This window comes from Aotus nancymaae, unplaced genomic scaffold (assembly GCF_030222135.1).
Source record: "Aotus nancymaae isolate 86718 unplaced genomic scaffold, 86718_ANA_hifiasm-v0.15.2.pri h1tg000003l, whole genome shotgun sequence".
In the NCBI taxonomy this organism is placed as follows: domain Eukaryota; kingdom Metazoa; phylum Chordata; class Mammalia; order Primates; family Aotidae; genus Aotus; species Aotus nancymaae.
Window position 1 is genome coordinate 1,668,542 of NW_026988414.1, and position 25,017 is coordinate 1,693,558.

Genomic DNA, 25,017 nt, shown 5'->3' on the forward strand with positions numbered 1-25,017 from the left:
GAAGGGGGATTCGAACAAAGAAAAACCCCTGGAAGCTGGTCTGTGCCCCTCTCATCTGACCGACGCTCTGTTTCTCCAGGCCAAGGGAATAGTGGGTGTGCCTCGCCCTCGGGAGATGGAGAGAGGCCTGGATGCGAACCCACCACCCTGGGGCCTGGCACTAACTCTTGTCACTCTCTGAACCTCAGGGCTTTGTCAGTGACATGGGGACGAGCACATCTCCCACCTCCTAGGGTCACTGTGAAGATTCCATCCATCAGGCCTGTTGCAATGCCTGGCCCATGATAAACACTCCGTCAACAGAGTTGCTATATGACTTTTGCTGTTGTCAAACTCGGAGAATTAGAAGAAAAATAGAATGGTTCGTGGGAAGCTGTCTGAAAGGAGCCGGCTGTGGGTCAAGATGGCCAGGGGAGACCTGTGTTCATTCTAGCCCAATAATTCTAAGCTTGCTTGCCTCAGAGGACACTGAAGTTTATACATGGAACTAAACTATATTACAGTTAATTAGAAATCAAGCGGCAACAGGAGGCCTCAGGTAAAGACCGTCTGAGCGCGCGGTGACACCTCAGGTAAAGACCGTCTGAGCGCGCGGTGACACCTCAGGTAAAGACCGTCTGAGCGCGCGGTGACACCTCAGGTAAAGACCGTCTGAGCGCGCAGTGACACCGGGAGCACCTCGGTGCAGCTGCAGAGCAGGGAATACTGCTCTGGTCCCACGAACGCTTCTCAACACGGAGACTGCATGAGGGCCTCGTAAAGAGGGATTGTGCAAAGATCTCTGAGAAGGGAGGCAACCTCTGATCACAAGATCCGGGAGGGTCTTTGCAGATGGGAGCTGGCAAGGAGAAAAGCCTTGCAGTGCAGAGATCACCGAACGCCTCAGGCTCTGCCTAGGTTCTCAGTATGGAGTGATTTTAATTGCTCTCTGTGTCCGATGCTGGAGATATAAAAGCCCCCTGATGCAATGGGTGTGGTCAGACCAGTTGCTCATCATCTATACTTCTGATGCAGCTCCACCCTGAGAACTACCGGTGATAAACTCAGAGCACCAGCTTAGCATGTCTTAGAAGGATCTCAAGTGCTCCCCCCACTATCTTACCTACCCCTTCACCCTCCCCTTCCACGCCCATAAGATCAATGAGATGGTGCACATAGTAAGTGTTTGGAGCCCAGAGCTCGGGGCCAACGCGGTTCCCAGGCTTGCCTTGGTCCCCTGGACCCGTGCTGTAAATTCTACTCTTGTTTCTGACTTTATTTCCTTTTCTCAATCCCCTGCCACCGCCAGGACTAACGGCACCCACATTCGGGGTTGGGACTGGTACCCAACGCCGGTCACCTTGCTTCTCCCTCCCGCCAGCACCTGGGGTGGCCAGGACGTGCCCAGAACTTACACAGGACACTCAGTTGGAAGTGCTTGGTCTTCTCCCCAACAGTGTTGGCTGCAATGCAGGAGTAGTGGCCAGCGCTGGACAGGTTTGCCTGGAGGACCCACAGGAAGACTCCATCTGGGGAGATGTGGTGGGCATCTCCGCCAGCCAGGGGCCGGCCATCTTTGAACCATGTGACCTTGGGCTGTGGGTGGCCTGTATGCAGAGCAGAGAATGAGACGATTTGGCAGGCTTTGACTAGGGGAGCTCCGGGGTCACAGGCTGCTCCCAGATGGGTCAGGGGATGTGAATTCTCCGTCTCTGCCCAGAGGCCCATGAAGGACAACAAGAAGCAGAAGCAGCCACCAGGCCTGGCCTGTGCCCCTTCCTCTGTGATTTGGCTGCCTTTTCCTTACTGAGGAATGGGTAAGGATGGCTTGGTATATATAGGCAAGACAGAAAAACAAGTTATTCCTTCCATCCATTCATCCATCCACCCACACACTACCCACCCATCCATCCATCCAACCATTTATTCATCTACCTACCCACGTATCCTTCCATTCAATCAATTATGCATTCAACTCTCCATTCATCCACATACCCATCCACCCGCCCATCCACCCACCCATCCACCCAACCATCCAACCATCCATTCATCTACCTACCTACCTATTCCTCCATTCAACCAATCATCCAGTCATTTCTCCATTCATCCACCCACCCATCTATCCATCCATCCACCCAACCATCCAACTATCCAACCATCCATTCATCTACCTACCCACCTATCCTTCCATTCAATTATCCATTCATCCACACACCCATTCACCTGCCCATCCACCCACTCATCCACCCAACCATCCAACTATCCAACCATCCATTCATCTACCCACCCACCTATCCTTCCATTCAATCATCCATTCATCTCTCCATTCATCTACACACCCATCCATCTGCCCATCCACCCAACTATCCAACCATTCATTCATCTAACTACCCACCTATCCTTTCATTCAGCCAATCGTCCATCCATCTCTCTATCCATCCACCCACTCATCCATCCATCCATCCATTCATCTATCCAGGCACCCATCCACCCATCCATCTGCCCATTCATTCATTCATCCACCCATTCATTTATCTACCCACCCACCTACCTATCCATCCATCCTCCATCCATCCATCCATCCACCTATCCTTCAACCCATAGCATTAATGGGAGCCTACTCTGCCAGGCACTGGGGAAACCATGGTCACAAGGCAGCCCCTGGATCTTTAAGAAGCTCAGATGCCACAAGGCCGCTATGGGGTGGTCAGTGCTAGAACAGGGAAGCACTGGGGTTTGTGAGAACCCAATGGAGGTGGCCCAGTGGGCCTCAGGGGCCAGCCAAGGACTTCCTGTGGAGGGTCCTGGAAGCTGAGATCTATAGTGGGGTGGGGAGAGGGAAGAGTGTTTGGGATGGAAGAACACGTGCAAAGATGAGCCGAGACCTGGTGCCGAGTCCAAGACGTAGAGAGACCCGCAGTCAGGAGGAGTGGGGCTGGAGCAGGTGGGCAGATCCCCAGGGGTCCCCTCCTTTCTGAAGTTGCCTTCCCACCCCTTCTCCCAGCCCACTACATCGTGTGGCCCTTACCTGTGGCGTTGCACGTCAGGTGGGCAGTCTGTCCCTCAGGGACCTTGATCACCTCCTCCAGGTCCTCGTTCTCAATACTGGGAGGAACTGAGAGAAGCAGGGAGACAGATGGCTGGTGACTAGGGGGTCTGGCCCACTCAGGCTACACAATCACAGAACAGGAAGCCAAGAGCCCACTGTTTCCTGTGCCTTAGTTTCCCCACCCCATGCCTGTTTCTATAGGGTGGTGAATTTTAGAAACATTTCCTGCTGGCTGATGGAAGTATCAGTGCCTCAGGAGAAGACTCTGATGAGAGGCAGGCAGTCTTAGTGGTGTTGGAAATATTTGCCCCCTTCCACTTTGGATTGTCCCTGCTGTTTCTGGAAAGTTCCATGACAGCCTCAGAACAGGGGTTTCTTGTCACCTAGGCTGGAATGCAGTGGCACAATCACTGTAGCCTCTGCCTCCCGAGTAGCTGAGACTACAGGCAGGTACTACCACGCCCAGTTAATTTCTGTATATTTCATAGAGGTGGGATCTTGCCATGTTGCCCAGGCTTGAACAAAGGTTTTTGATGAGGCAAAGCATACAAGGCTTAGCTTCTCACTCTTTCTCTGTGCTGGGCCCCTGCTACAGCTTGACCTGTGAGTCTGGGGCCCTGCCTTTGGGAGCTCCCAGGCAGCGGAAAAGGGTTCATAGGGCACCCATGAGAACGGGGTTGCAACACACCCAGCACGTCCACGCTGAAGTTCCTCCGCACCTCCCCAGCCTCGTTGCTTGCCAGGCATGAGTAGAGGCCTCTGTCTTGCTCCTGTATCTGAGTCATCTTCAGCATCCAGCCACCTGGGGAGGGAGGGGCGTGGGCCCCAAGCATGGCTCTGAGCAGCATTCTGTCCCAAGCTGAGCCCCTCTGCTGCCCAGCAGGAAGAGGCATTATAACTAGACATTACGCATCTGTTTTCCACTGTGTCCGGTTCCTCAGATGCAGAAACTGAGGCCCAGGAGGGTAAAACAAATGGATGGAGCCACCTGGAGATTAGACACGTACCAGAATAAATCTGAGGACCCTGTTCTAGCAAGAAGTGTCTGTGACCCTGGCCACCCCTGGCTCTGGGGATCGGCTGGAGCTGAAGGGAAAGCAAGGGGTTAAGAAGTCCTGGCCCGATGCAGACCTCTGATCTACTCTGACAGACACGGTTAAAGATCTCCTCCTCCCAAGGACCTTTCAGGGAGAGACAGCTCCTCTCAGAGGAACCCAAGGGTCGCCCAAGACCGGTGTAGGGAGGGCAGAAACACAGGACACAGACCACCACTGCTGTTACCACACCCAGAGCAGACATCACTAATTGATCGCCACATTCCTTTCCAATGGGCCCAATGCAGTCTCCGAATTCCTATCCACAGAATGCATCTGGCAATTCCTACCAAGTGCTCAGAAGTGAGGCCCAGGAGGAAATGTATTTGCCATCTCATGATGGGCTGCTTGGAACAGATGGTGACTGAGGCATAGCCTCAGGGGGCCTGGAAATCCTTGTAGGATTTGGATGGGACAGAGATTCCTGGGCCTTGGTTCCTCGTTCGTACACCAGCAAGAACCTCACAAACCCATTTTATGAGGAGGATGAATGTTCAGAGGAGAAGGTGCTTAGATCATCACATCTATAAAGGTTGTTACTGCTCTGTGGGATGTTACATGTTAAGTGCAAAAAGATTTTTTTTTTTTTCTGCAGTACTTATCAGAACTTTTACTATGCAAATGTTTACTGTGGTTCTCTAGGTGGGCGGAGCAGGAAGACTTTTCCAAATGTATCCAAATCCATGATTTTTTTCCTGGAGCACCTCACCTGACTAGTGTTTTGGGTTGTACTCTTTGGGGACCAGCAACTGGAATGATTATTCTAAACAGGCCTGGCAGCTCAGGGTCAGAGGTAGTGGGCATATAATGGGCAGAGGCAGAGGCAGAAGGCCCGAGCTGATTCCCAAGATCCAACCTTGGCTGGTATCTTACCTGCCAGCAGGTAGGTGTCCTCCCCAGGGCTGACAGGCTCCTCCCCTCGGAACCAGCGGATGGCCGGGGGTGGGATCCCTGCGGCTTCACAGAGCAGAGTTAAGGGGCTGTGCAAGGCAGCAGTGACCTTGGTCAGCGGGTCCAAGTCTCCGATGAGCTCTGGGGGCACTGGACACACAGAATAAGCCGCATTCAGGGTGCAGATCAGGGCTGTGTGCTTCATGCTCCTTCCCCATCCCCACTGCCTGCCCCCCAACTCCACTCAGCCCCACTGCCTGCCCCCCAACTCCACCCATCCTGACTGATTGCCCCCCAAATCCACCCAGCCCCACTGCCTGCCCCCCAACTCCACCCAGCCCCACTGACTGTCCCCAACTCCACCCAGCCCCACTGACTGCCCCCCAACTCCACCCAGCCCCACTGACTGCCCCCCAACTCTACCCAGCCCCACTGCCCGCCCCCAACTCCACCCAGCCCCACTGACTGCCCCCCAACTCCACCCAGCCCCACTGCCCGCCCCCAACTCCACCCAGCCCCACTGACTGCCCCCCAACTCCACTCAGCCCCACTGCCTGCCCCCCAACTCCACCCATCCTGACTGATTGCCCCCCAAATCCACCCAGCCCCACTGCCTGCCCCCAACTCCACCCAGCCCCACTGACTGCCCCCCAACTCCACCCAGCCCCACTGACTGCCCCCCAACTCTACCCAGCCCCACTGCCCGCCCCCAACTCCACCCAGCCCCACTGACTGCCCCCCAACTCCACCCAGCCCCACTGCCCGCCCCCAACTCCACCCAGCCCCACTGCCTGCCCCCCAACTCCACTCAGCCCCACTGCCTGCCCCCCAACTCCACCCATCCTGACTGATTGCCCCCCAAATCCACCCAGCCCCACTGCCTGCCCCCCAACTCCACCCAGCCCCACTGACTGTCCCCAACGTCACCCAGCCCCACTGACTGCCCCCCAACTCTACCCAGCCCCACTGCCCGCCCCCAACTCCACCCAGCCCCACTGACTGCCCCCCAACTCCACCCAGCCCCACTGACTGCCCCCAACTCCACCCAGCCCCACTGCCCGCCCCCAACTCCACCCAGCCCCACTGCCCGCCCCCAACTCCACCCAGCCCCACTGCCCGGCCCCCAACTCCACCCAGCCCCACTGCCCGCCCCCCAACTCCACCCAGCCCCACTGCCTGCCCCCAACTCCACCCAGCCCCACTGCCCGCCCCCAACTCCACCCAGCCCCACTGACTGCCAACTCCACCCAGCCCCACTGCCCGCCCCCAACTCTACCCAGCCCCACTGACTGCCCCCCAACTCCACCCAGCCCCACTGCCCGCCCCCCAACTCCACCCAGCCCCGCTGACTGTCCCCAACTCCACCCAGCCCCACTGCCTGCCCCCAACTCCACCCAGCCCCACTGACTGCCCCCAACTCCACCCAGCCTCACTGCCCGCCCCCAACTCCACCCAGCCCCACTGACTGCCCCCCAACTCCACCCAGCCCCACTGCCCGCCCCCCAACTCCACCCAGCCCCACTGACTGCCCCCAACTCCACCCAGTTGGGAGAGTGTGAGGAGCCGAAGTGATGAGAGCAGAGCTGCTCCCCACGAAGGAAGGACACCGAGAAGGGAGCCAGTGGTGCTACAGGCTGGGCTCCGGGGTCGGGCAGACCCCCTGGGCCTCAGTCTCCCTGGGCCTCAGTCTCCCCAAGCCCTCAGCGTGATGCTGGAGGATCCAATAGGAACACGTGACAGTGCCTAGTCCAGGGCCTGGGCAGAAACAGTGCAGAGTCAGTGGGACTGGAATTAGTGCAAAGGTGAGGCAGGACATGCTTCCTAAATCCACATGCGGAAGCTCAGCGGCAACACTGCAGTTCTGAAGGCGGCTGTTCCTGAAGGCAGCCACTCTCTACCCGGGGCTGTGGGGTGTTGGGGGTACCTGGGTGAGGCTCAAGGTCCCAGCAACGGTGAATGGGATGATGAGGGCTCCTCCCTAAACCGAACCCTGCCCACCTCTCCCACCCATCTCTTACCACTCCCTGCGTCTACCCTGAATTATCCTTCGGGCTTACAGTAGGAGCTCAGTAGATGACTGGAATGCATGAGGCTGCTCCAGCCACAGGTTTCCCCTCATCCAGCAGATCCTAACTCCTACTCACCCTTTATGGTCCAGCTTAAAGGGCCCTTCCTCTGGGAGGCTGCCCTGACCTGCCCCAACAGTATTCAAGGTTTTCCTGCTCTCTCACCCCTGAATTCTCCCTATCACACACCAGTCATGCAGGACAGGACTGAATACTTCCCCGGTGCCCAGAACAGAGCGGGGGAGGAGTACACACAAGAGGGAGAGAGGGAGGGAAGAGCGGCGAATGGGGGGAAACTGGGGCCATCTGGGACCCGTCCTGATTCTGAGAGCAGTGTCAATGGCTTCCCCAACAGCAGTTCTCATTAGAGCCCTGACTGCAGAAAGAACAGGTGTGACCCCAAGAGCACAGCCTGAGGGCTATGTCTGGAGATCGAACTGGCCTTGCCCTCTCTAATCTGCCCCGGCCCACCCTCCTCCAGCAGCTGCCAGTCCTCACCCAGCATGGAGAGCTCAAACCTCCTCTCTGCCCTCCCAGCCACGTTCTCGGCCACGCAGCTGTAGCGTCCGGCGTGGGCAGCCCGGGCCCGCTCCACACGTAGGCTCTGACCATGGTTCTGCAGCTGCAGGCCCAGCTCAGCCCCCACGGGCTGTCCATCCCGCTGCCACGTCACTGTCGGAGGGGGTTTCCCTGTGGCGTTGCACTCCAGAATGGCCACTCCATCCTGGACCACGGAGACCTGCGTGGGGTGCTCCCGGGGACCAGCAATCTGAGGGGGAACTGGGGTGGGGAGAAAGCCCATCAGAGAAAGCTGCTGGGGCCACCAGGCATCACGCACTTGCCCCGGGCCCCATAGGGACACGCCCTCTCCCCTTGCCATCGCTGCCTGTGTGACCTTGTGATCTCACCTCTCTGGGCCTCCATTCTCCTTCCCAATAATGGGGTCACAACTGCACCCTACTGCTACAGCCTGGGACTCACAGGCAGGCCTGCTCTTTGGGGAACAAGCTCACAACACATCCCTTTCAGGAGGTGTGAGGGGTTTTCTTCCTCAAAAACCAGAGACTTCTGGAGCTTCAACAGCTGCTGGGACTGGTTGGGGTGGAAAATTATTTTATGGGTGGGTTTCTCCTCAACAGGTTGAACAGAACTTTCCCTGGGTTTATTTCCTAGCAGGATTTTTACAAAGCTGAGGGATTTCATTTCATCACTGCAGGACAAGTAGATAGGGCTTTAGGCTTCCACCATATTTAGGAGCTTCACATAATGCTTACACTTCTTTCGGGTTTCCAGCTATTTCAGATGTGGTTTTTCTCCTCTGGACCACTGGGGGGTCCTTAGGGATCATGCTGCCCCCCATCCTATGTTTGGGTTAGTAAGAAGCTGTGTGGGAGGTGCAGTTACAATGCCAGGTGATACGGTCTGGCTGTGTCCCCACCCAAATCTCATCTCGAATTGTAATCCCCACGTGTGGAGGGAGGGACCTGGTGGTAGATGACTGCATCAGGGGGGCGGTTCCCCCATGCTGTTCTTGTGATAATGAGTTAATTCTCGTGAGATCTGGTTGTTTGATAAATGTCTGGCACTTCCCCCTTCTCACCCTCTCTCCTGCCGCCATGTAAGGCATGCCTTGCTTCCCCTTCACCTTCTGCCATGATTGTAAGTTTCCTGAGGCCTCCCCAGCCATGTGGAGCTGTGAGTCAATTAAGCCTCTTGTTTATGTTACCCAGTCTCAGGAAGTATCTTTAGAGCAGTGTGAGAACAGACTCACACCCCAGGAATCTGAGGGAGGAGAAAACCTGCACCACACACCATCGCTTCCCTGTATTCTCTCCCATCTGGGGGCGGCGTCTGCCCAGCCAGCCCCTGATCCCAGACCCTTCCAGCCCCTGCCTGGCTCACCCACCGTGCACCTCCAGCTGCTGGTCCTGGCTGCTGTTCCCCGCCACGTTACTGCACTCACAGGTGTATGTTCCCTCCTGAGCCAGCTGGGCCTGTCCCAGGTACAGCAGCCTCCCTACAGCCGACACCTGCTGGAGGCCAGCCCCCTCCCCAGGCAGGGGTTTACCTGGGTGCAATAAAAAAGAAACTCCTGGTCCAGGGCGTTTGCAAGGACTTGATATCTTTCTACCTGGAAAGTTTGTCCTCCCACCCATTCTGGCCAACTCCTGCTCATCCTTCAGGTGTCCATTTAGACACTGCCTCTTCCAGGAAGCCTTCCGTGAGTGCCACATGTGGTCCTGGTGCCTCCTCTGAGCTCCTCCCTATCCTCCAGGCCTCCCCCCATCACAGATCTGCCTACAGGTGCCACATCTAAATCCTACCCTGGCCTGGGCCCTCCAGAATGGCAGACCCTGCCTCAATTTCCTCCTGGGATCATTTTTTTTTTTTTTTTTGAGACAGTCTCATTCTGTCACCCACACTGGAGTGCTGTGGTGCAATTTCACAGCCTCCACCTCCTGGGTTCAAGCAATCCTCATACCTCAGCCTCCCGAGTAGCTGGGATTACAGGTGCGCACCACATGCCTGGCTAACTTTTGTATTTTTTAGTAGAGACGGGGTTTCGCCATCTTGGCCGGGCTGTCTCGAACTCCTGACCTCAGGTGATCCACCACCTCGGCCTCCCAAAGTGCTGGGATTACAGGCGTGAGCCACCACAACCAGCCTCCCCCTGGGATTCTTAGTGGCTCCCCAGGGCTGGGCACATGGCAGGGCTCAAAAGGTTACTGACAGAATGACCCTCTGCAGCGGCCTGAGGAGGCTGACCAGGCAGTCGGTAGACCTCCTGGAGGAGGAGGATGTGTCAACCTCGACCTACTGGATTAAACGCTTCCACCTGTGTTTCCAGGGGAGCAGCCCCCACGCTGGGTCACGACTCAATGCACGTCCAAGCGGGGAGGGAGATCCAGTGGCCTCCTGGTGGTGCTTCCTCCCTCTGTCCCGGTGACCTCAGCTTGTCTCACTCCTCCCAGGCTGCTTCCTAGCCCAAACCTCTCCTCTGAGCTCCAGACACCTGTCTCTCACCGTCCACTTGACGCCTCACTAGGCATTTAGCAGATGTCTCAAGATTAATTCACCCCAAACGCGAGGTCTTTCCGCCATACCTGCCCCTGGGGTCTCCCATCCTGGTACTGGCAGCTCCACGCTCCTCCATCATCCCTGCTTCCTCTCATTCCCCCATCCAACCAGCATTCCTGCCCTAGGACCCTTGGACTCAGCCTTGCCTCCGCCTGAGATGCGTTTCCCTGTGATATTCTCACGTTCATCCCTTTCCTTTTCAAGTCTGCTTGGTCAAGCATTCCTGGGCCACCAACTTAAAACTGCAAATCCTGCTACCCCTCAGGACATCTTCCCCTACTTCCAGCCTTTATTTTTCTCCACAGCATTTACCACCTAAGGTATGGAGTCACTTACTAACTGTGTGTTTATTATCTGACTGCCTCCACTGTGAGTGTGGGGATCTGTTTTATCCTCTGCTGTATTTCCAGTGCCTAGAACAGGGCCTGGCACATCTCTCAATACATATGCGTTAAATGGGCTGCATGCAGTGGCTCAGGCCTGTAATCCCAGCACTTTGGGAGGCCGAGGCGGGCAGATCACCTGAGGTCAGGAGTTCACGACCAGCCTTGACAACATGGTGAAACCCTGTCTCTACTAGAAATACAAAAAATAGCTGGGCATGGTGGCACCTGCCTGTAATCCCAGCTACTCGGGAGGCTAAGGCAGGAGAATCACTTCAACCCAGGAAGTAGAGGCTGCAATGAGCCAAGATCATGCCATTGCACTCTAGCCTAGGCAACAGAGCAAGACTCTGTCTCAAAAAAAAAAAATGGTGACGTGAATTCCAAATGTTTTTTGAGCACCTTTTTTGTACTATCTGAACTTGGAATTCAGCAGTGGTCAGGGTGGTGCCTCACAGGGGTCACAGACTCATGGAGGAGCAGACACAGAAGCACTAATGTGAATGACATGACAAGTGACAGGGACTGCATTAGGGAGGCTCTGCCCCAGTCTGGCAGTCAAGGAGGGCTTCCTGGAAGAGGGAGCATCTGATGTGAGGCCTGAAGATCAATCCAGCTCTTCCTGGCAGGGCAGGATGGGGCCAGGGGCTCCTGCAGGCTCAGGGACTGAGCAGAGAGGGGCTGGGGGAAGTGTCATCCCCACCCTCTACAGGAATAAGCCCACCCATCACAGCTAGGCTTTGGGGTGGGGGTACAGAGGGAGGGCTGGGCGTAGCCTCCTTGTCCTGGCAGTGAGGTGGGGCTGGGCGAGGGCAGCAATCCTACCGTCTTTCCTCCAGGAGATCTTGGGGAACGGGATGCCCCGGCATTCGCAGGACAGCCTGGTGGGGTGCCCCTCGCTCACGGTCAGGGTGTGGGATTCCCTTGAGGGGAACACTGGAGCAACTGAGTCAGAGCAGAGAGAGGGTGAGTGGGGGTGGGGCTGAGATGGGACGGGGATGAGCGAGGCGGGCAGGCTGGAGGAGGGCTGTGTCCTGGGACCCAATCAAGGCAACAGCCCCTCCCCCTGCCAGGCCCGGGAGCCCCTCACCCCAGACGTTCAGATTGTAGTGTTTCTCTGAGTGGCCGGCCTGGTTCAGTGCCTCACAGGTGTAGCGGCCGGAATCCCACACGTCAGCTCTGTCCACCTGGCCGAGAGCAAAGACACCCCATGGGCGGGGACAGCACAGAGATGGGTGACCCCTGGACAGGCTGTGTGACCGCAGGCAAGTCATGTGACTTTGCTGAGCCCCAGCCTCCCCACCTGGAGCACGGGGCAGTGACAGCATCTTCCTGCCAGCTGCACCGGGAAGTTTCCAGAAGCCAGTGCCTGCGGTGGGCCTGAGAAGGGCCCCTCGTGGCAGCCCTGCCAGCCTCCCCACCTTCACAGCCACAGCCCAGACCTGCAAAGCAGGAGGCATGTGACTGGATCAGACCTGCTCCTGCCTTTTCATCTGCTCCCAGCCTCCTTGGAACCAAGGAAACAAACCCAAAGAGAAGGTGGAGGAAGAAGGCTGGTGGGGTGCAGGGACCTGTCCTCCGGGGTCAGATCCTGACATGGAGATGCTGGGGCTAGGCTGTGGCTTTGAAGAATGAATGGAAAGGAGGGGAAACCAAATGGCAGTGCTCTGAGTTGGGAATGATCATATCACAAGGTGTAGAGGGGTGGGAGGAGGAGGAGCAGACAGGTGAGGAAGGTTTTAACCCAACAGCTGGCACCATTCAGCTGCAACAGGGACCCTGATGGAGGCCCTGAGGACCCAGTCCTGGAGTTTTGTACCCCATTCCCTGGTGGGGAGGGGGCTTTCAGGTCACTGAGCTGGAGCACCCGCAGGCCCTGTCCTGCCCATGGCCGGAGGTGGAGGCCTGGTCGGCTGGCCCGGGGGTTGCACACCTGTAGCAAGGCTTTGTCTGCGGAGAGATGGACTCCAGGCCGTGGTTCCAGGGGCCGTCCGTCCTTCCACCAGCTCAGCACGGGTGGGGGCAGGGCGTGGCTCTGGCACTCCAGGGCCACAGATTCATTGGCCACGACGGACACGTTCAGCTCTTCTCCGAGGATACTTGGGGGCACTGCAGGAGGGGGCAGGAGAGGGGCTCCCTCAGGCACATGGGTGGGGCCGGCAAGGAGGGGCCATGCCCTGGGTCAAGCCCAGCTGCTCCCAGCAGCCAGGGGTGACCACCCTTCCTCTGGCTTCAGCCCTGCTTCGAAGGAGCCGGTCTGGGTGAGATGGGTGGACTGGAGTGACATCTACGTCCCAGATTCCCGCAGCACGTTTCCACGGAGGGAAACGGGAAGGGAACTCGGGGTCTCCCTGCTAGCTCTCACAGATGCCTGGGAATCTACAGTTATCCACGGCGATCTCAACACTCTCTAAAATTTAAAATGTTTTTAAAAAAACTTTCTAAAGCATGTCTCAGATTCGCCTTTTGCTCCTGAAACAAAAATAGCCAGTGCAGAGTTGCAGGAAGGAGTACAGGGCCAGGGTGAGAGATCCCGGGGCGGAATCCTGCCTTCCACCACGTGCTCGCCATACAAGGCCCTGGGGATGCTACTCACACTCCTGGGCCTCGGTCTCCTCATCTGTAAAGTGGGGATCAGGAAAATCCCCACCTGGTGGGGCTGCCACGGGGTTCAATCAGTGGCACAGGTGGGGCTCTTAGGCTCACAACATGTTAACCACCATCTTCATTCCAGCAAAGAGAAAGAGCTAGAATCGAACACTTCCTCCTACCTCCCACCCAAGACTACATTCGTTCATTTTGTTGTTGTTTTTGAGACCCCAGAGTCTTGCTCTATTGCCCATGCTGGAGTGCAGTGACCATGATTTCAGGTTACTACAACCTCCACCTCCTGGGTTCAAGAGATTCTCCTGCCTCAGCCTCCCGAGTAGCTGGGATTACAGGCATGCGCCACGACACCCAGCTAATTTTTTGTGTTTTTGGTAGAGACAGAGTTTCACCATGTTGGCCAGGCTGGTCTCGAACTCCTGACCACAAGTGATCCACCCACCTCGGCCTCCCAAAGTGCTGGGATTACAGGCATGAGCCACTGCACCCGGCTCCCAGCATTCTTTCTTATACCTCCACAGAGCCCCAGAAAAACCTAGATGAGGACATTTAAACATAAGCTACTGTGGTTACAGCAGCTTCGTGACCTCACGAGCCTAGTGAGTCCCCATGGCGACCAATGAGGTGGACACTATCCTTTCCATTTGGCAGATGAAGAAATGTTGGCTCAGAGAAGCAAAGTGTCCAGCTCAAAGCCACAGAGGCAGGGTTTGAACCCCATTATCAGTGACACTCAAGAGCCGGCTTTCCCAGCCACCACTCCACACTGCTCCTGCTCCTTCACACCCCTTCCGCCTCTCCCTGAACGTGAGGCAGAGGTCCTGGCCATGTGTGGCATCTGTCCACCCTCCCACCCACTGGGGGAGCTCACACTCCAGGGCAGGTCTCTGGAGGTTCACGATCCTTACTGGAAGGCGGCCGCTCTCAGGTGGGCGTTCCTCCACCACCCACCCTCTCTCCCTTAGGATGTGACTGGGATGTCCCCACCCCACCTCCTTGGAGTTGCTGCTGTGAACCACGTGGCCTTCCCAGTCTGAGACTCACTGTGGACCTGCAGGACGGCATCCCGGCGGTCCTCGCCCACCGTGCTCACAGCCACGCAGGTGTACCTCCCCGAGTCGGAGGCCCGGGCGCTGGCCAAGGTGAGGACCCGGCCCCCAGGGAAGACCTGTGACCCCAGGGGGAAGCCCAAATTAGGCAGCTGTCCTGCTGTTGCACCCCAAGGGGCAGAACGTCACCAGCACAAGCTGTCCCTGCTGCCAAGCATGCCTGGACGGCCTGCCCCGACCCTCAGGGTCCCTCAAGATGCAGGGAACCCCAGAGCTGCAACTGGGCCTCCGGACCTCCGCCAGCTGGTGGGCAATGACATTGGTCCTCAGGATGAGTCCTCTAGCGCCCCTCTGTGCACGCGCCACACACGGCCAGTGAGCCCTTGAAGTGTGGCCGGGCCGAATTGACTGGGGCCCCAGGTACAAAATACGCCACAGACTTCAAAGAGTTAATATGCAGAGAATAATAGGTAATATCTCAATAATTTTTTCATTGATCTCATGATGAAATGAAGCTCTTTTGGATCTATTGGATTAACTAACATGTATTATTAAAATTGATCTCACCTGTTTCTTTTTACTCAGTTTACTGTGGCTACAAGAACATTTACAATTACGGAGATGGTTCACATTCACGGTTACCGTTGGGCGGCGGAGCTCTAGCCTCTCTGTTCAGCCCTTCCGCCCTCCAGCCCTCCAGTCCTCCACCCTCCAGTCCTCCGCCCTCCACCCTCCAGCCCTCCACCCTCCAGCCTCCAGCCCTCCGCCCTCCACCCTCCAGCCCTCCGCCCTCCAGCCCTCCAGCCCTCCAGCCCTCCGCCCTCCAGCCCTCCAGCCCTTCCGCCCTCCAGCCCTCCACCCTCCAGCCCTCCACCCTCCAGCCCTCCAGCCCTCCACCCTCCAGCCCTCCGCCCTCCAGCCCTCCAGCCCTCCACCCTCCAGCCCTCCAGCCCTCCAGCCCTCCGCCCTCCAGCCCTCCGCCCTCCAGCCCTCCAGCCCTCCACCCTCCAGCCCTCCAGCCCTCCAGCCCTCCACCCTCCAGCCCTCCAGCCCTCCACCCTCCAGCCCTCCGCCCTCCAGCCCTCCACCCTCCAGCCCTCCAGCCCTCCAGCCCTCCGCCCTCCAGCCCTCCGCCCTCCAGCCCTCCAGCCCTCCACCCTCCAGCCCTCCACCCTCCAGCCTTCCACCCTCCAGCCCTCCACCCTCCAGTCCTCCGCCCTCCAGCCCTCCAGCCCTCCGCCCTCCAGCCCTCCGCCCTCCAGCCCTCTGCCCTCCAGCCCTCCGCCCTCCAGCCCTCCGCCCTCCAGCCCTCCAGCCCTCCAGCCCTCCAGCCCTCCAGCCCTCCGCCCTCCAGCCCTCCGCCCTCCAGCCCTCCGCCCTCCAGCCCTCCAGCCCTCCACCCTCCAGCCCTCCATCCTCCAGCCTTCCACCCTCCAGCCCTCCACCCTCCAGCCCTCCGCCCTCCAGCCCTCCAGCCCTCCACCCTCCAGCCCTCTGCTCCGCCCTCCAGCCCTCCGCCCTCCAGCCCTCCGCCCTCCAGCCCTCTGCCCTCCAGCCCTCCGCCCTCCAGCCCTCTGCCCTGGGCCGTTGCCGCTTCTCCCTCACCCTAAGCTCCCAGGGCCTGACCTCTGTTTCCAGCACCTACGGGAGGTGCAGGAAGCTGAGCCGGGCCATCCAGCCCTACTGACCTGCAGGCCGGGGGTCCCTGCAGGGGACACAGGGTTTCCATCCTTCAGCCACATCAGTGTGGGGCCCGGGGCGCCAGTGGCATTGCAGGTCAGCCGGACGGGGGTGTTGACCAACACAGGGCCTGGCAGACTGGGTGGCAGCGTGATTCGAGGGGGCACTGCAGGGCAGGGGCGACATGGGGCACAGGCTGAGCCCCACTGGGGCAGAGCAGGCAGGGTCCCTCACTGGGCACCCCTGCAGGAGCACACGGCCACAGCAAAAGCACAACGACCGCCATCCGGGCAGGAGCCCTGAGCCACTCCACCGCCCCGAGGCTGCTCATTCCTTCCTTTCGACACCACCACGAGGCTTCTATGGATGGGAAACTGAGGCTCACAGAGGGAAAGTCACCTGCCCAAGGCCAACCAGCCAGGACGCAGCACTCACACTCAGGCCTCTGGTCAGCAGAAGGTCATTTATCATGGGGACGGGGAGGGACCAAGGGTCCCTGGACAGGGCCACTTCCTAACTCAGGGGTGTGAGATGAAACGTCATCTTACAGGCAGTCCCCATTGGGCAGAAAATAGCTGGAAGATTCCCTTGTATCTGGGAGGCACCGGCCATGATGCCCTAGGGTCCTAGGCCCCTGCCCAGCTACCCACTGCCCTTAGACCCAACCTTTCCATGGCCCATGAGGCCTGAGAGGTCCAGCCTCCATACGGCCACCAGCGCCACCCCGGCCCTCTTCTCAGTGTTATAAACCCCAGGCCCTGTGGCCTCCTTTCAGTTCCTCGAATTCCCCAGGTCTTTGCAACCTCAGGCCTTGGCAGAGGCTTCAGTTTAGGTATCCAGGTGTCAAAGATGCCTCCTGGACTCCACAGGCCAGGTCAGAGCCCTGTTACAGGTGCTCAGGTGCACCTCATGTTTCCCAGCTGCTGTCACAATTGACATCAAGGAGTCCTCTGGGAAATGATGTAATTGCTGTGTCCTCCACTAGATTGAAAGCTCCTAGGCCTTATTTAGGGCTGTAGGTCCAGCGTCTGCCGCAGAGCATGGACCCAATAAATATGGTTGGATAGAAAATGGATCGATGGAAGAATGGGTAGTTGAATAGGTGAATGGATGGTGAATGGGTGGATGGGTAGGTAGGTGGATGGATGGGTGGGTGGACAGGTAAACAAATGGACAGGTGGATGGGTGGGTGGGTGGACAGGTGGGTAGATAAATAAATGAACAGATGGTTGGGGGGATAAACGGATGGATAGATGGATGGATAAATGTATGGGTGATGGATGGATAAATGGATGGGTAGGGGGTGGGTGGATGAGTGGATGGATGGATGGATTGATGGATGGGTAGATAGGTGGATGGATGGAGGGGTGGATGGATGGATAATGGATGGGTGGATGGATGGATGGATGGATAAATGGATGGGTGAGGGGGTGGGTGGATGGATGGATGAATGGATTGATGGATGGGTAGACAGGTGGATGGATAGAGGGGTGGATGGATGGATAAATGGGTGGGTGGGTGGGTGGATGGATGGATGGGTAGATAGGTGGATGGACGGAGGGGTAGATGAGTTGATGGATGGGTGAGTGGGTGGGTGAATGGATGGATAGATGGATGGATGGGGAGGTGGATGGATGGATGGGTGGCTGGGTGGGTGGACAGGTGGATGGACAGACTAATAGACAAATGGATGAAAAGACAACTTTTTAGACAAAGGCCCTCGTAGGCCCAGGGAAGCTCACCATTGACCCGCAGGCCATACTGCAGCTCTGTGCTACCTGCCACATTGGATGCCACACAGCGGTAGCTCCCAGCATCAGAAAGCTGGGCTTGCTCAATGCGGAGAACTCTCCCATCCGCTGATACTGTCACTCCCATGCTGGAAGAGACAGGTTGGCGGCCCTTGAACCAGGAGACATCTGTGGAATGGAAGAGAGATGAAGAGTGCTGTCAGCCCTTCAGACTCTGCTGGCTGGTGGGATCCAAGAGAACCTTCCAGGGTGGCCACACCGTTTTTTTCAGGTCCTGGAGAAGGCCAGAGTTCTTCATTCAGGAACGGGAGCTGGGGTGGAACTGGGCAATGTCGCCCAAGACAAGACCAAGGGTGGAGAAGAAGCCGCATGGGCAGAGGCTGAGGCAGCTAGGAGCAGGGAGAGTCCAACTCAGCCCTGCCCTCCCCCTACCTGGAGACCCCCTCACCTGGGGGACATTAGAGAACACGGACCAGCCCAAAGCAGCAGCCTCAAAGCTAGGCTGGACCGCGTGTATCTGCAGCTTCCTGCCTCCTGCCAGGCTGCCCCCCTGGAACTCAGCAGGGGTCCCCAAGAGAGGGGGCAAATATCCCCAGGGCTCACAGGCTCCAGGCGAAGCAGGGTGGGTCTAGTTCAGATGGGAGCAGGAGAGGCGCCTTCCTCCTGGGCCACCGTAAGCCTCTCCCAGTCCTCTATGCAGACACCCACACGCAGCCCCAAGCGCCCAGCCCTTTCCTCAACTGCTGGTATAGACGGGGGCCTCCTACAGACCGGATGGTGACTCTGAGGTCCTGGTCCTCACCCCCAGGCCCAGACAGCCCTGTGAAGTTTACTGTGAGTAGATACCCAGCAGGCCTGTTTCAGACTCCGGGCTCTGGACCCTGGCAGTGCCTCGGTGTGAAGGACATCATTGAGGAGCAAGAGAGGAAAATGCGAGAAATGAGGGGGGCGGAGGCCTGCTGATTGCTCGCCATTACATCCAGTCAGAGGGTCCCTGGGTCACTGGCCAGCCTCATTAGATGGTGAATTGGGCTGGAAGTAGCTTTCAGCCAAGAGGAGGGGTCTTACCGGGAGGGGGCACGCCCGAAGCCAGACACTCCAAGGTCACCGAGGCATTTTCCAGCACTGCCTTGTTGATGGGGCCTGGCTCAATGTTGGGGGGCACTAAGGGGAGACAAGGAGAGGCCCAGCCTGGTAGGGGCAAGCTCTAGGCAGCTCGAATCACAGCCATTCCCAGTGCTGCTCCCTGCTCCCCCAAGAAAGTCCTAGACAACCAGGGCTCTAAAACCGCTCATGTCCTCAGACTAAGGAACCCCACTCCTGGAACCACAGGCCGCCATCCTTACAGCAATCGCACAAGGACCGCACCAGCACCCAGCCCCACCCTGGGACAGCCGACAGCCAACACAGCCAGGGAAGAGACAAGGACAGGGGTTTCCCTGCAAATAAACCCCAAAATAAGCAAAGGTGACTATGAACGTGGGCAAGGTCTGCTACCAAAAATCCCATCAAAAGCAGCCAAAAGGGACCACAGAGCTTTGCCAATGCTTTCATTTCAGGGCTTTCTACCTCTCCTGGAGTGAAGGACACACTATGATTTAAAAACCTCCCCCACCTCCCTAGCCACACACTCCAGCCCCAAGGGCCCTCGAGGGGTCACCCACCATCCCCAGCCTGGGCCCTGCTGGCACCCACATCCTCACCCAAAACCTTCAGCGCCACTTCCCTCTTGCTTTCCCCAGCCAGGTTAGTAGCGGCACAAGTGTAGATGCCCTCATCCCTCAGATCCACCTTCTCAATCTGGAGGGGAGAGGGCAGAGTGTGTGCCACGGGGCTGTATATGTGGTGAAACCACAGAGCTCGGACAGAAGGGAAGTCAGAGTGACGACGGGGCATGGCGAGTGGCCAGGCCGCTGCTGAGCCCAGGGGCAGGAGTAGTGAGCCATGGGGACACTTTTGGCTCTGGGGTTAGAGTTATGAGCCAAGCACTCGGATTCCAGGGATTCCTCAGATCTCCAGGCGTACCGTTCCCTGTCCCCACCAACATTTTCTCCCTCTGACAACCGAAGCTCCTAGGACGAGGAAGAGGCCGAGGCTTGCCCTTTCAGGCTGAGAGGGCTCTGGGCTCGTCCTACTCCCAGGTTGCTGGGTTCTGCTCAGAGTCTTCAAGAGGCCCCCAGGCAGCCCCTCCACCCGTGCCCAGCAGGCTCGCCAGCCCTGGGACACCTGCGCGTACCTGTAGGTTCCCCCCAGAGGCTGCCAGGGCTACACCATCCTTCCACCAACGGATGCTTGGGGTAGGCACCCCATCCCCTATGCACTGGAGGGTCACAGGCTGCAGGAAAGGAGCTGTGATGTTCTCACCCCCAATTATATTGACTGATGGGAACTCTGAGAAGGGAACAGTCAGGAAAAGCCCGGGTCAGAATCAGGAGGGCTACGGTGAGCACTCAGCAACCCCCTTGATACCTGGGGGTGAGAAGGTGGCCTTGAAGGGCTGGCCAAAGGCTGGCATCTAGATTCTGCCCACCATATACCCCAGACACATGGCTTGAGGGAAACAGCTCTTGACTAAAGCCAGCAGAGTAGTTATTCCCTTTAAAAATTCTCCCATCCATCTATGCACCTATGCATCTATACACGCATTTATTCATCCATCTACCTGTCTGTCCATCCACACATCCACTCATCCATCATCTACCAATACAGCCAGTCATCCACCTACCCGACCAACAATCCATTCATGCAGGCACTCGCCCACCCATTCATTCATCTACCCACCTTCCATCCATCCACTCATCCATCCATTCACCCTTCCATCTATCCATCCATCATCCACCCATCCATCCATCCACCTATCCACCCACCCATTCATCCATCTACCCACCTTCCATCCATCCACTCACCCGTCTACCCATCTATCCACTCATCCACCCATCCACCCATTCATCCATCCACCCACCCACTCACCCATTCATCCATCTACCCACCTTCCATCCATCCACTCATCCGTCTACCCATCTATCCACTCATCCACCCATCCACCCATTCATCCACCCACCCATCCATCCACCCACCCACTCACCCATTCATCCATCTACCCACCTTCCATCCATCCACTCATCTGTCTACCCATCTATCCACTCATCCACCCATCCACCCATTCATCTACCCACCCTTTCATCCATCCACCCACCCACCCATCTATCCATTTTCCCATACATGCACCCTTTTATCTACATACCCTTCCATCCATCCACCTTTCCATCCACCCACCCACCCATCCATCCATCCACACTTCTATCTGTTAACTCATTCATCCACCCGCCCATCCACCTATCCATCCACTGACCTACCCATGCATCCTTATGTGTGCTGAGCATCTACTCTGTGCTCAGAACTATACTGGGCCCCTGGACACAGCAGGGAAAGGCAGCTACCATGCTGCCCTCTCAAAGCTCACAGAGGTTGACGGTGGAGGTGGACAACCAAATACGCAATCCCAATGCAGTGGGTAGAGGGCTAAGGCATTGAGAGGCTGGGCAGTGCAGATGAGAAACATGGTAGAATCAAAGAAGGCTTCCTGGAGGAAGATTATTTCAGGATATGCCTGAAAGATAAGGAGGAGGTAGGCAGGCAAAGAGGAGGGAGAATGTTGCAGGTAGAAGGAACAGTGTATGCAGACTGGAAGGTGAGAGAAAGAGGGTTGATGTATTAAAGGAACTGGGTGAAGTTCTGTGTGGTTAGCATAAAGAGAACAGATGGAGAGAGAGGAAGCTGGGGAGAGGAGTCAGGCCGAGGGGCTGGACGGGACAGGGTAAGTGTGATACATGGCCCAGACCGGCCTCTCACACCTGCACTGCGTCTCTGTGGGGAACTGGGAAGTCCAGCCCAGAAATGCCATCCAGAGAAGACCAGCCCATGCCCTTCCAAGCCTCCACCCACCCCCGGCATCTCAGGCTGCCCACAGCCCCAGAACCGCAGGTGCCCACTCACCATGCCCTTCCAAGCCTCCACCCACCCCTGGCATCTCAGGCTGCCCACAGCCCCAGAGTCGCAGGTGCCCACTCACCATGCCCTTCCAAGCCTCCACCCACCTCCAGCATCTCAGGCTGCCCACAGCCCCAGAACCGCAGGTGCCCACTCACCATGCACAGACACGTCCACCTCAGCCCCGGCAGTGCCTGCCTCGTTGGTGGCCTGACAGGCAAAGAGGCCCGAGTGCTCCTGCCCCACACGGTCAATGCGCAGTGTGGCGCCCTGCGAGGCCACCTGCACCCCGGCCAGCTCCTCGGCTGGGCGGCCATTCTGCAGCCACCTAAGGTGAGTAGGGAGGGGGGCGGGCCAACCTGAGGCCAGGGAAGGCCCAGCCAGGCAGGACGAGCTGGAAGCCTAGAAGCGCCTCCCACCTGCTCTCACCAGCCGCAGCTCCAGGCCTCTTTCCTGCTCCTGGAAACAGGAAGCCTCTCTCCTGTCCACTTCCCCCCATGACCCCAAAGCACATGCTCCCTGCCCACCCCAGCCCTGGCCTCCATCGCCCCAGACTCACTGGATAGTGGGTACCGGGGAACCTGAGGCCTGGCAGGGAAGCTCCAGGGGCTGGCCCACGATGGCGGTCACCTGTCCCAAGCCTTCAGCCACCAGGAGCTGTGGGGGCACTGCAGGCAGAACCCAATCCTGGGTGTTTGGAGCTGAGCAGCCACTGGCCTCAAACCCTCCCAAGTCCCAGTGCCCTCAGAACAAGGCCCAGCCACACCTCACCCTTCAGGTCTCCCTAATAGTGGCCCCTCCTCCAGGAGGCCTTCCAGGACCACCCCAAGGCAGAGTGAGGGGACACCCTGGCTTCTGAAGGCTTGGGCCCGATTATTTAACATCTGTCTCCCTGGCAGACTGAGGGCTCAGGAGTCCAGCTGGCCTTGTTCCCAGCTTCACTTCCAGCACCACGTGGGGCCAGCACAGCACTAGTACCTGAGATGCTTCAGCAATGGATGGAAGGGCAGGCGAAGGCCCCAGCGCCCTCCCGGGACCACACCCACAAGTGGGCCTTAGGAAGGTCTCCATAAAGGGCCATTCCATTGGCAGAAGGCAGAATGGGGTCCTCCATTCTGGGTGACGCAGCCCAGGGTCCTGGGCAGGGGCAGGGACCCTTGATCCTGGGGCTCCGCCCTGCCCACTCCTTGTCCTGCCGGCCCCGCAGCCCAGGCCTCAGTGTCCACATCTGTGTCATGCAACGCGGGGACACTGGTTACTTCTCCCCACCCTCCCTCCGCTGCAGGAGCTGGCTCGGGACAAGCATGCAGCAGGCCTAGGCAGTGGCCACAGCACAGGCAGCTCTGAGCGGGGCGGGCGGGCTCACCCTGCACCTCCACGGAGTACTGCAGCACGGCCTCCCCGGCAGGGCTGCTGGCCACGCAGCTATACAGGCCGGCCGACGCCTCCCCGAGGCTGTCCAGTCTCAGCACACTGCCACCCGTCTCCAGCCGCAACTCGCTGCTCTCTGCCACGGGCAGCCCCTCGTGGTGCCAGGAGAGGGTGGGGGGTGGGTGGCCTCTGGCCACGCACTCCAGGGCCATGGGCCTCCCAGCCACAGCCTTCACCACATACGGTCCTCTGTCAGCGCCCTCGATGGTAGGTGGGACTGGAAAAGAGGCAGGGGACTGTTGGGGACCACACAGACTCCAGCCTGCTCTCATCTCAGCCCAACAGACCCCACGCCATGTGAAACACTTCCTCCCTCACCTCCACTGGCTGGACCCCCTGCTCAGACCCGGGGAAGCTTTCTCAGCCCCTCAGCCCCTGGGTACCGCCCCTTCCCTGCCAGGGCACTGACTCTTGCCTCTCCATCCCCGCTGCCAGCCCCACAGGCCCAGCATGGGTGGAACCAGGGCTGGTCTACTTGCTTCCAACGTCTACACATGGCAGGTCCAATATCTGCTGGACTCAGATGAGACCCCCAGGGCCGGGATGGAGCTCTGCTCCTGGAAGTCCCCTCCCTCCCTGGGCTCAGGAGGCAGAAGACTGGGGCAGACCTGAGCCAGACGGCTTGGCTTGGGGGGCTCCTGTCTCAGCCAGCGACAGCCAAAGGGACAAGATGTTATCTGTGCTCAGAGCCCACAGTGGCCACGCCAGAGGGGAAATTTCTCTCTTACTCTCAAGGAGCCCCTCAAGTTGCTGAGCTGATGAAGCTATTACCAGGGGACAAGGGGCAACTGTGGCCTGGGAAATACTTCTTAACTTTATTTGGGTGTAAGACCCTTTGAGAATTTAATGAAAACAGACACACACATTTTCTATTTCATTTCCTCAGGTTCCAAAATAAAAGTCCCTGAGCTAGTAGCAGGGCCATCTTCAGAGGCTGCCAGTGGACCCCACGCAGCCGAGCTGCCCTCTGGGGTCCCTGAGGCTCCAACACCCAAGCCCTTTGCATCTTTGGAAGCCAGAGCTTCTGAACTGACTCCCCACAGGGGGGCAGGCTGACCCCTATCAGCTTGCACTCTGCCCTCTCATACTTTACCAGGCCCTGCTCGGACCCCTCCAGAGCCACCAACACCCTTGCCTCTGAGTTCTCCTTCAAACGTCCATCCCCAGAGCCAAGCCCCTCCGAGCTGAGCTGACGCTGAGGTTCACAGTGTGAGATTTGGAGTCAGATGTCCCCACATATGGGCCGGGTCCCACCACCTGCTAGTGGCGTCATCCCGGGGAAGCCTCTCTGCGCCAGAGCTTCACTGTGACCATCTCTGAGTGGGACCTGAGAGCCCAAGTTCTTTTGACAGCTGATCAAATGAGCGGATGCTGCAAAGTGCCCCTCTAGTCTAGCTTATAGAAGTGATTAACTTTGGGAGGCCAAGGCAGGCAGATCACGAGGTCAGGAGATCGAGACCAGCCTGGCCAACATGGTGAAACCCCGTCTCTACTAAAAATACAAAAATTAGCAGGGTGTGGTGATGCATGCCTGTAATCCCAGCTACTTGGGAGGCTGAGGCAGGAGAATCACTTGAACCTGGAGGGTGGAGGTTGCAGTGAGCGGAAGTCGGGCCACTGCACTCCAGCCTGGCGACAGAGCAAGACTCCGTCTCAAAAAAAAACCACGTGATTACCTAAGGGCATTTAATTCTTGTGGTGGTCACAGGCATCTGGGCATGGTTTAGTGAGAAGCCCCACACCACAAGAGGAGACCTGGATGCTAGGCTTGGCTCTGCCATGGCCTCCTAGACGGGCCCGTCCACCCCTGGCCTCAGTTTCCTTACATATGTGAGGGAAGTTGATGAGCTGGGAGGACCTTCTCCCTGGATGATGTCTTGGTCCCATTATCCTTTCGCTTCTGACCACTCCAGGCGGCCACCTAGCCTTCCTTTGGAGACAGGCAGAGGCCACCATGGCTGAGTCCCTC

At 58.0% G+C, this 25,017-nt stretch overlaps 1 protein-coding gene across 1 annotated transcript in view; it reads right to left on the minus strand.

Moving 5' to 3' along the window:
- HMCN2 (hemicentin 2) overlaps window positions 1–25,017 on the minus strand; it is a 162,606-nt gene that overhangs the window by 55,953 nt on the left and 81,636 nt on the right. The window contains exons 32-49 of the mRNA XM_064377021.1: window positions 22,984–23,265; window positions 22,177–22,285; window positions 21,776–21,945; window positions 19,864–20,018; window positions 19,331–19,427; window positions 18,696–18,791; window positions 17,619–17,795; window positions 15,885–16,042; window positions 14,192–14,315; window positions 12,474–12,649; window positions 11,631–11,727; window positions 11,366–11,485; window positions 8,986–9,147; window positions 7,578–7,859; window positions 4,996–5,163; window positions 3,717–3,830; window positions 3,008–3,094; window positions 1,395–1,586 (exon numbers count right to left, since the gene is read on the minus strand). Coding sequence (XP_064233091.1) covers window positions 1,395–1,586; window positions 3,008–3,094; window positions 3,717–3,830; window positions 4,996–5,163; window positions 7,578–7,859; window positions 8,986–9,147; window positions 11,366–11,485; window positions 11,631–11,727; window positions 12,474–12,649; window positions 14,192–14,315; window positions 15,885–16,042; window positions 17,619–17,795; window positions 18,696–18,791; window positions 19,331–19,427; window positions 19,864–20,018; window positions 21,776–21,945; window positions 22,177–22,285; window positions 22,984–23,265 — 2,766 coding nt within the window. The remainder of the gene's footprint in view (window positions 1–1,394; window positions 1,587–3,007; window positions 3,095–3,716; window positions 3,831–4,995; window positions 5,164–7,577; window positions 7,860–8,985; window positions 9,148–11,365; window positions 11,486–11,630; window positions 11,728–12,473; window positions 12,650–14,191; window positions 14,316–15,884; window positions 16,043–17,618; window positions 17,796–18,695; window positions 18,792–19,330; window positions 19,428–19,863; window positions 20,019–21,775; window positions 21,946–22,176; window positions 22,286–22,983; window positions 23,266–25,017) is intronic.